Source organism: Loxodonta africana, chromosome 22 (assembly GCF_030014295.1).
Source record: "Loxodonta africana isolate mLoxAfr1 chromosome 22, mLoxAfr1.hap2, whole genome shotgun sequence".
Lineage (NCBI taxonomy): Eukaryota > Metazoa > Chordata > Mammalia > Proboscidea > Elephantidae > Loxodonta > Loxodonta africana.
In genome coordinates this window covers 50,041,039-50,054,690 of record NC_087363.1, presented here as the reverse complement: position 1 = coordinate 50,054,690, position 13,652 = coordinate 50,041,039, and the positions used below count along the sequence as shown (strand labels likewise).

Genomic DNA, 13,652 nt, shown 5'->3' with positions numbered 1-13,652 from the left:
GCCTGCACAACTCAGGTATGGTGATTTCTGCTGGAAAGTGGCCCAACATAACTGCTTCTCTTTGAATGCAAATGGTTTTGTTTTGCTGTTGTACTTAAGGTGTCTTTGGGTTGTTTCTTCAAACTTGGGCTATCCTGTAATATTAGCTTTAAGACAAAACCCACTGCCATGGAGTGGACTCCGATTCGCTGGCCTTATAGGTCTGAGTAGAACTGGGCCATAGGGTTTCCAAGGCTGTAAATCTTCAGGGAAGCAAAGCAGACTGCCACATCTTTTTCCCCCAGAGCGCTGGTGGGTTCAAACCGAGACCCTTCCGTTTACCGGTGCAGTGCTTAACTACTGCACCACCAAGGCTCCTAATATTAGGGTTGCAAGATAAAATAGGGAGCTCTGGTCAAGAAGTGGTTAAGAGCTCAGGCTGCTAACCACAAGGTCGCCAGTTCAAATCCACCATCGGCTCCTTGGAAGCCCTATGGGACAGTTCTACACTATCCTGTAGGGTCCCTGCGAAGTGGAATCAACTCCACAGCACACAACAATAACAGATAAAATACAGGAGGCCCAATGTTAAACTTGGATTTTAGATTAAAAATTAATACTTTCTTTAGTATAAGTATGCCCCATGCAATATTTATCTGAAATTCAAATTTAACTGGGTCTGTCCTATTTTAATTTCCTAAATTGGCAACCTTATATAAGAGGCAAGATACACCTCCATTGAGGTAATTAATTTCTAAAGCAAAATTCCTGAGTCTCGTCAGAGTTCTGAAGGTCAGTGGCTCTGAGGGTACAGCACCAGGTTTGCTGTTTTGAGTTCTGACTGGTTTGCTGGTTGGTGTGAGGATGGGTGTTTATAAGGGGTCTTTCCAGAGAGAAGGCCAGATTTATGGGGCGAGGAGGGAAGAGGGATTCCAGAAATGTTTTAAAGTGTTCTAAAAATGAGTAATGAGCCCTGGTAGTGTAGTGGGTAAGCACTTAACTGCTAACTGAAAGGTCAGCGGTTCGAATCCACTAACCTACCAGTTGCTGCAGTGGCGAAAGATGTAGCAGTCTGCTTTCATAAAGATTTCAACCTTGGAAGCCCTGTGGGACAGTTCTACCGTGTCCAGTAGGGTCACTAGGAGTCAGAATTGCCTGGATGGCAAGGTTTTTTTGTTTTTTAAACGAGCACATTGCCTAGAACATAGTCAGGACTGAAGACAGGTAGTTGGAGAGCAAATGATGTGGTCAGTGCACCATTTATCAGTCTTCAGGGCTAATAACTGGTAGTTTGAAATGGCCTGATTGTTCCTCCTTTGTTTGTCCACAAGGGATGTTGAGTGTTTACCATGTGTCAAGCACTGTGTTGGGCACTGGAGAAACAAATAGGAGTAAGGCTTCCCTTCTCACGGTTGACTGGAGGAGACAGAAACATACATATATGTGAAAGATGGCGTGAAAGGTGTGAGCAGATAAAAGTGTGAATAGAATGCTGGACCTATGTTTCTTGCAAACATAAACCAACTTATAATAAGGTTAAGTTCAGTCAAACACAAGAAATTTTTCACACTCCCCCTCCATAGAATGATTTTATTTGATTGAACATAATGTTTTTCTCAACTTAGTTCCTTTTCTAAAAAGAAAAAACACGCTCAAATGTCACATGTTTTGGACCCATTGTGCTATGAACAGATAAATACTGGCCTGCAGGGCAAACATTGCTCTGCTCCTGCTTTTGTAAATGTTTATTGGAACACAGCTACCCGCATCATTTCCATAATGTATGGCTGCTTTTGCACTATAATGGCAGAGTTGAGCCATTGCAAAAGAGATTGTATGGCCTTCAAAATAAAATAATTCTGGTCCTTTAAGAAGTTTGCCAACCCTTGATACCAATACCTTATTGCTGATTCTTTCCAAGCGATTCCCCCCAACCCCCAGATTTATGTGTTCTTTCACTTTATCACCTGGCGGGGACAAATCTTTGCTTTTTCATTTTAGTTCATGAAACAAACCTAATGGCACATGTTCAAGTTGAAAAGAGTCCACTAGGACTTTAAAATAAAGCACTGACTGTGAGTTCTTACTTCGTTGCTAAGCTCCAGTGATGGCTTAATTTCTGCTCTAACCACAGCTTTACTTAATGACTCTACTGATCAGAATTTAGTTCTTTAGAATCAAAGTTGAATATAGTTTTCTATGCTCGTATACATTTAAGACACTCTTTTTTTCATTGTCTGACTGAGTTCAAGCAAGAGTCCTTCCCTACTCTGTGCTTAAGTACACGAAGATAAATAAGACAGTGTTCTTGACTTGAGAGTGTTTAATAGATTCAATGAGACAGAAAATTTTTAAATAATAAGGTAAGTTATAAAATAGAAGTAAACAGTGCTTTGGGAACATAGAAAGATGCTTAATTTGAACTGGAAATTGAAGGAAGACTTTGGTGGCAAAGAGCTGAGAGGTAAAAAAGTCAACAGAGTGAAACAAGGTTGAAAGGCTTTTCCCACCAGAGAAAGCTTAATCAGAGGCCTGGTGGGATGAAACAGCATGGGGTTTGCAGAGACACAATCAACTTGTCAATCATAATAAAGGGAGTACTCTTTGGGGATATGGGTGAAGAGCATCTAAGAAGCCAAGTTATATGGACTTTGTCTTAAAACGATCTTTAACCTGAAGGTGATGGGGAGTTATTTAAGGTTTGGGGCAGGGAGTGGCATAGTCAGATGTACCTTTTACATATTTGCTTCAAAGGGAGGAAATGCTAGAGGCTGAGAGCTCAGCTCAGAGGCTACTGTAGTAGTCCTAGCTGAGAGATGATGAAGACAATAGTGGGAACAGAGTAGGGAAATATTGTGAAATATTTAGTGGGAGAGGGAATGAGAAATGTACCCCTTTTTGTTTAATTCTCAGTCTTGGACAATTCACTGTCACTTAGGTTAAACCATTGTCATTCTGAACCATATTCACGTTCATATCAATTACCTAAAAAAGGGCTATTGGAAAACATAAGATTGTCTTTTAGTTCAATGTAAAATTCTAAAGAAATGAATGGCTTTTCAAAAAGTTTGTACCATGGAACACAATTTGTTGAATTTGGAGGCAGGAATAGCTGCACAGTCATTGTCACAAAGATACTTAAGCTAACACTAAGTACTCTTCTAATTAGGTTTTTCACCTTTACTCGTGTCATCAAAGATTGTTTTCAGTTCTCTGTTCTCACTTCCAGATAGCTACTTTTTCTTTAACAAATTAGCACCTAAGGTTTATTAATTCCACCAGCAGATGGTCCTGACACGTACAAGTCTCACCGTGAAAACCTTTGGATTTTTAATCAGGATGTTCTTTGCCCACGTGGAATTCTTCCCTGGCCTGCATAAATAACTTGAGGCATTTCAATGAGACTCAGGTGGTTGAGCTCTTGGCAAAAGTGAATATCACCCTCTAGTCTTCTCAACACTCCCCCTAAGCTGCACTCAGTGAACTGCAAATACCAAAGAAATATATTTCACTAAAATCCTATTGGAAACATGTCTTTGAGAAGCACTATTCTGATCTCCTGGCTGAGAAGGCCAGGGAAAGAAGGTAGCTCTCTACCCCAATACTGGTGGGAGCCAGTGTCTAATTACGGTCAGCTAACAACCTACTGCTAATAGTAGGTTATAACAACCTACTATTTACTATCAACTGAATGTTCAAATTCTCTGAATTTCCATGACAAGGCTAGTGAGAATCATATTAAAAAAAATGAAACCAAACCAGTTGTCAAGTTGATTCTGCCTCATGGCAACCCCATGTGTTTCAGAATAGAATTGTGTTCCATAGGGTTTCAATGGCTGATTTTTGGAAATTGATCACCAGACCTTTCTTCCTAAGTGCCTCTGGGTAGACTTGAACCTCTAACCTTTTGGTTAGCAGTCAAACAGTTTAACTGTTTGCACTAGCACCACCTAAACTCACTGCTGTTGAGTCGATTGTGACTCATAGTGACCCTGTAGGACAGAGTAGAATTGCCCCATAGGGTTTCCAAGGAGACACTGGTGAATTTGAATTGCCAGCCTCTTGGTTAGCAGCTGCAGCTCTTAACCATTGTGCCACCAGCACCACACAGGGACTCCAAAAACAGTTTAGACTACCCATAACGAGCCATTTTGCTCCTCCTAGACAGCAAGTTACACGTAACAATTTAGCCACATGGTCAGCAAAAAGAGAGCCTGACTACAGAAGCCAGGTCCTCAGGCACACGTGTTCCCTGGTTATGTCCAATCATGTTCTGATTAGACACCAGCTTTTCTCTCCATATTATTGTGGGCTTTAATCATCTCTGCCAAATCTTCTTGAGTTCCAGCTATATGCAAGATGCTGTGCCAAGGTCAAAGAGGGTTTAAGAGAGTTCAGTAGCATTGACTGAACACTTTCTAAGGACCAGGTACTGTCCTAGACACAAAGATACAAAGATGAATTCACAGTCTAGTAGGGGCACATCCAAACAGATAATTGTATATCCCCCAATGGGGTAAGGTAGAGGGTGAGCAAAAAAGACGAAGACTCTCAGCGAGATGGGTTAACACAGTGGCTGCAACAATGAGCTCAAGCACAGCAACAGTTGTGAGGACAGCGGAGGCCAGGCAGGGTTTCGTTCTGTTGCACGGAGGGTCGCTATGAGTCAGAGTGGACTCAAATGCATCTAACAACAACAGTAAAGTAGGTCCAGGAAGGGCGATGTGGCACAGAATGAGAACCGAGGGCAGGATCAAACAACTCTGCTTTTTTTTGTCTCCACAGAGGAAGTGACATTGGACATGGGTTCTCAAAGAATGAGTGTGAGTTTCACAAGAAGTGACGAAGAGGAAGTTCACAATCCATTGGGAGGCCACATGGGCTACTATGTGTTGCTCTTGACATACACACACACAGACCCAAAGGGGTGCTCCCACTTGGGTAAGGGTGCCAGGAGTGTGGTGGAAGCCCAGATGATTGCTGGCTGGCGAGGCTGAAGGAGGCTTCTTGGAAGTAAACACCACAAAACCAGCCAAAGAACTGGCCACATTTTGAGACGGCTTCCATCCTCTTCCCTTTCAGCCTTCTAGGCAGGGGTCATTTCCCCAATCCAGGTTTCTAGGCTCTGATACGAAATTAATTAGACAGGAGCTCTAAACCAAAAAGAGGATAGTTGTTTTCTTTTGTTTGTTTGTTTTGGCAGGCTTTTTGTATCACTTACTTAAGCAGTTGGTTTTCAAATTTTGATATTCATAAGAATCATCCAGTGTGGTGATTCTCAAAGTATGGCCCCAGACCAGCAACATCAGCATCACCTGGGAACTTGTTAGAAATGCAAATTCTCAGGGCCCACCCCAGACCTACTCAATCAGAAACTCTGGCAATGGAGCCCGATAACCTGTGTTTTAATAAGCCCTCCAAGTGATTCTGATGCAGCCCATTTTCGAAAACATTGACCCAGGGAACTCATTAAAAATTCAGGTTCTTGAACACTGCTTACAGAGATTCTAATTTGGGGCAATCAAACATTTTGTCAATCATTGCAGCACTTCCATGGGCCATCCTCAATCAGCCCCATCCCTCATACGCCTCAGGCTCCCACCTTTTCCTGACAATCGCCTTTATATTATTAGTGGCACTTGGACCTGGTATTCAGCTCCTAGCTATGCCATTTCCTGTGTGACAACCTCTCTGAGCTTCAGTGACTGTATCTGTAAAAGGGGGTAGTAATACCATCTCTGCCGGCTTGTCTGGATTAGAGATGATGAATGTGAAATACCTGATTAAGCCCTGGACACTTGGGGGGCCCCCCAAAACTGAGAGCTGTCATGACTTCTGAGCCCTAGTATACTGGGCCCAACTCTCTTTTAGCTACAAGAATGGCTATGGGCTAATCAAAAAATCACCCCTGAAAGTGTTTCACAGCTAATGGGTGCCCGTTCTTGGATCAAAACGGAATACATCAACTCTGGAAAGCGTATAAAGAGTATGCCATGATGGGGATTCTGAGCACTCTTACCTCCTTTCTCTGTCCTAAGCACCTCTCCTCAGGGTCAGCTGGAATCAGCACCATTTGGGTTTCTTCAAGTACTAAGTGTTCCTTCTGCCCCGTCCCTGCTTAGGACGCACTTGTACTCGGTTCTGCCTGCAGCCTGTCTGCCATCACAAAGGTCTCCAATGATTTGCAGACTCATATATGAGGGTATTGGGTGGCAGAATTCCTGTGTAGATTAGAATCCTTTATGCGATGCCCTCTAAGATGCCTTCCAAGCCTAAGAGGCTGGGCTCCACCTAGTACTGCTTGACCAGATGCCCAAAAGATGGCTCTGAAGTCTTTGCCAGCAAATATCTGTTAGCAAATTTGTTCTTTATGCAGTTATCCTGTTCATAACCCAATTCTACTGAAAGCCATTCTCAGTATAAACCCAGAATATCAAGGATGCTTTCAAGAATATAATCTTGGAACAAAATATTGTCCTCTCTCTTGATATGGGGTGATATCTTAGCTCTTCATGGTTTTAAATTGATTTGTCTGAAATGACGCTAATTGGATCAGGCCTATGGAGCTAATTTCAATCTCTCTCTCTTTCACACACACACACACACACACACACACACACACACTCTACTAGAAAGAAAAAGCATTCCAGCACTCAGAAAAAAAATAATAAAAGTACCGTGAGTTTGTGGCACCTAATTGCTACGGGAAAGACAGTCTTGAATCCAAGTTCATGATTCACTCCAGGCTGGTGCAAAATGCTTTCTTCTTGAGATTTTAGCTGAGTATTACCACTGGCACCTTAAGCAGCCAAACTGGCACTACCAGAAGTAAGTAGAGTTGGCATTAGTCTTAAAAACACTCTCTTACACACAAAAAGTCTGCAAGAAGAGGTGCTGCCTTGTCCAGAGTGGGGAGAAAGAAAGAAAAAAAAAAAAAAAGGAAGAATGTTCAGTTGCGGCCACCTCAGTCGCAATCATCTGCTGTGAGTGAGGAGATTTCAATGAAGCATCCACACTTTTCAAAGATGCAAGACTGGTACTTTGGGGTGTATTGTCTTGCAGATAAATTAAGTGTTCGGCAAACTCCAAACACCCCTCAGCCAAGAAACAGCAGACCCAGTCTCCTTATTACCCAGGCATATGAGTGAGTTCAGATAAGGTTGCCACAGAGACCGTCAAAACACAGAATCTTCCAGATTCTCCAGTCCAGCCTCTTCCACGTAACTTATGGCTTCGATTTCTGTTTCACTGGAACCAGCTTTCTGCAAAACAAAACGTTCTTCCTTAAATATCTTTTAGAGAACTTTCTTAGCATTCTTGACAATTGGTTCTAGGACGGAGTCTATTTTTTTATTACAAGAACAGCGACTGTTCACTGAAGAAAATGTGGAAAATAAAGTAGGAATACGACAAAAAAAAAAAAAAAAAACACCCGTAAACCTGTCTCCCAAATACAGCCCACTGGTTCTAATCAACCCCTTTTTCTAGGCTAAAGTCAGCTTTACAGTCATATTGTATGTACTACTTTATACACTGATTTCTTTCTGTGTAATATAACATAAATTTTAAATTATATTACCATATATCCTTTGGATGTACCATTTTAATTAAAAAAAAATTTTTTTTTTAATTAGCTCCATAATATTCCATCCATAGTTTAGTATTCCCCTACAGTTGAATATCTGTTATGTCCAATTTGGGCTATTAAAAATAATGCTGATATGAATTAGAAAATTTGTAATGAAAAATAATACCACCTCTCGGATACCATGTTAATCTACCTCATTTCCTCATTCAACACCTTTATAAATACCTACTCTACGTTAGACACTGCTATGCATTGGATATTCAGTGATAAGCAAGACAGACATAGTTCCTGCCTTTAGGTACTTTGAACTCTCTTCTGGGTACCACTGCAGAAAAAAAGAACAACTGGAAACCGGTCAAATAAATTGAGAGCTCAGTAAATATTTTTTTTTAAAGTAGGCCTTCTCTTTTACTTCTAAAGGCCAGTTTACTTGTCCCTCCCTTCTCCCAGGCATCCGTATCTTGAATGTTAAAAAAACAACTTCGGAGGCCTGAGCAAGCAACCATTTACAACAAAAGCAGAGTTCTGGGATGGCAGGGCTCTGGGTATCCCTGCCAAGCTGAGAGGTTCAAATTGTAATCACAAGTAGAGGGCTTCTATTCCCCACTAGCGGAATGCCTCCTCAGTGGTTTGGACTAGAGCCTGCATTGCCAGATTACCACCACCAAGAGCATTGATTGGAGCCCTTATCACCCTTGGTAGCAGAGACCCCAGGAGTGGGTTGGACGGCTTTTGCCTTTGAAATAGACGCTAGGCCACAGGTATATGTGGCCCAGCTGTAGATAGCTCCACACTGGGTCACATACTCCCTCGGGGAGAATTTTAAACCATAGAGTTAACAGCACAAGGCGAAACTGCATTTTCCCAATTCTCCTCCTCTTTTTGTGTGTGCGTGTGTCTTCTCCCTGTTTCTCCCTCTGTGTGGGTATGTGTGTCTCTCTTCTCCTCTATTTCTGTGTGTGTGTGTGTGTATGTGTCTATCCTCTCTCTCTCCGCCCCCTTTTTCTCTCTCTCATTGGTCTGTTTTCACATGAAACTATGCAATGCGAGAAGAGAGTATGTTGTCCTGAGAAGCCAGGACAGTAGTCCTTTGCTGCTTCTGAAACCAGCTTGTCTACCCCAAGTTGTTATTTTGCACATATGACTCGATTTTAACTAAAAACAAACTGCAAGCATCCATGATGAGCTCTTAAACCAGTTTCCTTCACCAACCTCAGAATACTAAAGGAACTCTTTTGGGGCTTTGCGGGGAAATTAGACACTAGCATTAGGATGTTCCACTAAGAGGCCAGGACAAATGACTTCATTCCGCTGCTTAAGTCAAATGTAGTTCCTCAGGGACGTGTATGCCAGAACAAGGTGGAATTGACAGGTCACATTCAGAAGAACTGAAACCAAGTTTCACACTGGGGCCCACTCTCCTTCCAGAAAGCCTGTGGGTTTACGAGGGCAGATGGGTTGCTCCCTGATGAACACACAGATCAAACCAAGGGCGAGGTGATTCGTCTTCCAATCGCAGTTTTCTGCTTACTATGCTAGCAACCATCATGGCCCATGATCATTCCAAACACCAACACTACAAACACTAAAGAAAGGTCATAGCTTATTGAAGTTTACCATTTTGGTGAGTTATCAATCTACATTTTCCTATCACCACAACCAGTCACCAACTGGTACGTCCAATCAAGAGTCACTTTATCGGAAAAACTGTTTTTGTTAAGATAATTGCTTGACTTAAATCAGGGGTCAGGAAACTACAGCATGTGGGCCAAATCTGACTTGTCACCTATTTTTGTAAATAAAGTCTTCTTGGAACTCAGCGATGCTCACTTATTTACATTTTAGCACTGACTGCTTTCACATTACAATGACCTTTCTTTAGTGTTTGCAGTTTTGGTGTTTGGAATAATCATGGGCCATGATGGTAACTAGCCTAGTGAACCAGAGAAATGAGATTGGCAGAAGAATCAAGTAGTTGTCACAAAAATCATCTGGCCCTCAAATATTTACTATCACTCTTTACAGAAAAGGTTTCCTGACTCCTGATTTAAATTACCTATCAGGGATAAATTTGATGAACGATGTGCAGGAAGTACACACTAAAAATGACAAAACATTACTGAGAGAAATTAAAGAAAACCTAAGTAAAATGGGGAGATGTACCGTGTTCACGAATCAGAAGACTCAATATTGTTCAGATGTAACTTCTCTCCAAATTAATTTATAATTCAACAAAATCCCAGCAGCAGAATTTCAGCGGCCTTTTGTATAAATTGTTATGCTGACTCTTAAATTTGTATGGAAATGCAAAGGACATAGAATAGCCAAAAAAAAAAAACACTTTGAAGCAGAAAAAATCATTTTTGGAAGCCTTATACTACTTGGCCTCAAGGTTTACTGTAAAGCTACAGTTATGAGGACAGTGTGACATTGGCATAAGGAAATGCTAATAGATCGATGAGATTGAACAGAGCCCAGAAATAGACTCACACAACTGATTTTTGATAAGGTTGCCAAGGCTATCCACTGGGGAAAGGATGATTATTTCAACAGATGGTGCTGAAACAATTGGATAGTTACCATTCAGTTTAGCCTAAGTGATCTGAATAGTGAATAAAACCAAATCCACTGGGCGTCGAGTCAATTCCAACTCATAGCGACCCTATAAGACAGAGTAGACCTTCCCCATAGTGTTTCCAAGTCTGTAAATCTTTATGGAAGCCGACTGCTACATCCTTCTCCTGCAGAGAGCAGCTGGTGGGTTCCAACGGCCAATCTTTTTTTGGTTAGCAGCTGAGTGCTTTAACCACTGAGCCACCAGGGTTCCTGAATGATGAATACCAAAAACCAAACCTATTGCCATTGAGTCGATTCCAACTCACAGAGACCCTACAGGACAGAGTAGAACTGCCCCATAGAGTTTCCAGGGAGCACTTGGTAGATTCGAACTGCTGACCTTTTGGTTAGCAGTCGTAGCACTTAACCACTATGCCACCAGGGCTTCTGAGTGATGAATAAGATCTAAAAAAATGCATATTTGGGGAAATCATTACCTGCCTTCTCTATGATTCTATACACTAAGAAGCTAAACTTCCCCCAAAAATTCCTTTTTGCTAGGGTACCTCTGTGTAACAATGTAGATTCTTAAAATGTTAGAGTGAAGCAGGACCTTGGACTATCTCATCTATGCCCCTTACTATACAGAAATGGAAGTAGAAGCTTACAGGGTTGATGGAATTATTCAAGGTCAGTTAAGAGATGGCTAATATGAAATTAAAATTCAACTCTGACTGGTGAGGACACTCAGAATTCGGTAGGACCTTTCCGGTAGGTAAAGACAGTAATGAACACATATAACAGAAGGGTGAACATCTGAAGCAATTCCTGGGTAAAAACCCTGCCTTGTGATATGCAAAACCAATTACCTAATGACTGTTCCCTGGGAACCCAGCTCTGGGGACATACGCCATGTCATGAGAACATTCAATATTACCTCATAGTTGGTGCTTCCAAAGAGATCTTTAATGTTGCTTTTAGGTGCTGGAACTGGTGGAAACAACTTGGTCCATAAGTGACAACTGAAAGGAGAGTAAAAGTAAAAGTTAGGTGATCAGGAGCATCCCTTCTTGTCCTTAAATATCTACTTGAAAAATTGGCCAATTCTAGGACCTTCTGCTTTCTGAGTTCAAAATCTTTTATTGGCCATAAATTCCATATAACCAGGTGCCATGGAGTTGAGCCTGACTCACGGTGACTCTGTCTGTGTCAGAGTAGAACTATGCTCCGTAGGGCTTTTGATGGCTGATTTTTCAGAAGTAGATTGCCAACCCTATCTTGTGAGGTACTTCTGGGTGAACTCAAACCACCAATCTTTTCATTAGCAGCTGAGTGTTTTAATCGTTTGCACCACCCAGGGACTCCAACTTCCATATATACATTGTAATAATAGTTGACCATGGAATACTGCAAGGCTCTGAAGTGACTTCTTTATCTTCAAAGAAAGACAAAATATAGTACAAGCATAGCTTGGAGATTTTGTGAGTTTGGTTCCACACCACCCCAATAAAGTGAGTCACATGAATTTTTTGGTTTCCCAGTTCATATAAAAGTTACACTTACACTGTGCTGTAGTCTATTAAGTGTGCAATAGTGTTGTCTTAAAAAACAGTGTACATACCTTAATTTAAAAATGCTTTACTGCTAAAAAATGCTAACCATCATTGAGCCTTCAGCAAGTCATAATCTTTTTGCTGGTGGAGGGTCTTGCCTAGATGTTGATGGCTGTTGTCTGATCAGAGTGGTGGTTGCTGGAGGTTGGGGTGGCTGTGACAATATCTTATAATAAGAAAACAATGAAGTTTGCCACATCGATTGACTCTTCCTTTCACAAAAACGTTCTCTGTAGCGTGCAATGCTGTTTGATAGCGTTTTACCCACAGTAGCACTTTTTTCAAAATTGAGTCAATCCTCTCAAACCCTGCCCCTGTTTTATCGACAAAGTTCATGTTGTATTCTATATCCCTTGTTGTCTTTTCAACAATGTTCAAAGCATCTTCACCAGGAGTAGATTCCATCTCAAGAAGCCACTTTCTTTGTTCATCCATAATAAGCAACTCCTCATCCATTAAAGTTTTATCATGAGATGGCAGCAATTCAGTCACATCTTCAGGCTCCACTTCTAATTCTAGTTCTCTTGCCATTTCCACCACATCTACAGTTACTTTCTCCACTGAAGTCTTGAACATCTCCAAGTCATCCATGAGAGCTGGAATCAACTTCTTCCAAACTCCTGTTAATGTTCATATTTTGACCTCCTCCCATGAATCATTAATGTTCTTAATGGCATCTAGAATGGTGAATCCTTTCCAGAAAGTTTTCAATTTACTTTGTCCAGATTCATCAAAGGAATCACTATCCATGGCAGCTATAGACTTACACGAAATTTTTTTCTTAAATGGTAAACTTGAAAGTTCAAATTATTCCTTGATCCATGGGCTGCAGAACGGATGTTGTGTTACCAAACCAAAGCTGTTGTTGTTGAGTTGATTTCAACTCATAGCGACCCTGTAGGACAGAGTAGAAGTGCCCCATAGGGTTTCCAAGGAGCAGCTGGTAGATTCGAACTGCTGACCTTTTGATTAGCAGCCGAGCTCTTAACCACTGCACCACCAGGGCTCTGGAAGCTGTGTTAGCAGGCATGAAAACAACATTAATCTCCTTGTATATCTCTCCAACAGAACTCTTGGGTGACCAGGTGCATTGTCAATGAGCAGTAATATTTTGAAAGGAAGATTTTTTTCTGAGCAGTAGGTCTCAGTGGGCTTAAAATATTCAGTAAACTGTGTTGTAAACAGATGTGCTGTCATCCAAGCTTTGTTGTTCCATTTACAGAGCACAGGCAGAGTAGATTTAGCATAATTTGTAAGGGCTCTAGGCTTTTCGGAATGGTAAATGAACATTGGCTTCAACTTAAAGTTATAAGCTGCATTAGCCCCTAACAAGAGGGTCAGTCGCAATTCAGAGTGTCAGCTTCTAGGGAAGGCTTTCTTTCTCTGTTGGCTCTGGAGGAAGATCCTTGTTATATCAATCTTCCTTGGTTGAGCTATTTCTCAGTACAGGGACCCCAGGTCCAAAGGACACGCTATTCATCTGCCTCTTGTTTCTTGGTGGTGTGAGGTCCCTATGTCTCTCTGCTAACTTTTCTCTTTTATATTTCAAAAGAGATTGACTTAAAATACAACCTAATCTTGTAGATTGAGTTCTGCCTCAGTAATGTAAAAGCCACCAATCCCACATCACTAACATCATAGAAGTAGGATTTACAACACATAGGAAAATCACATCAGATGACAAAATGGTGGACAGTCACACAATACTGGGAATCATGGACTAGCCAAGTTGACACACATTTTGGGAGGGACACAGTTTAATCTGTAACACTAAGCTTAATCATGTCTAGCTTTTGATTTAAAGTGAGAGACGTGCTACTCTTCCTTTCACTTGAACACTTAGATGCCATTGTAGGGTTATTAACTGACCTGATTTCTATATTGTCATATCTCAGGGAATACAGAGACCCAAGGAG

General features: G+C 41.4%; 1 protein-coding gene across 1 annotated transcript in view; it reads right to left on the bottom strand.

The window, feature by feature from the left end:
• Positions 1-6,913: 6,913 nt before the first annotated feature.
• The window catches only part of IL5RA (interleukin 5 receptor subunit alpha), a 47,712-nt gene continuing 40,973 nt past the window's right edge, over positions 6,914-13,652 (bottom strand). The window contains exons 10-11 of the mRNA XM_064274257.1: positions 11,061-11,145; positions 6,914-7,241 (exon numbers count right to left, since the gene is read on the bottom strand). Coding sequence (XP_064130327.1) covers positions 7,155-7,241; positions 11,061-11,145 — 172 coding nt within the window. The 3' untranslated portion in view covers positions 6,914-7,154. The remainder of the gene's footprint in view (positions 7,242-11,060; positions 11,146-13,652) is intronic.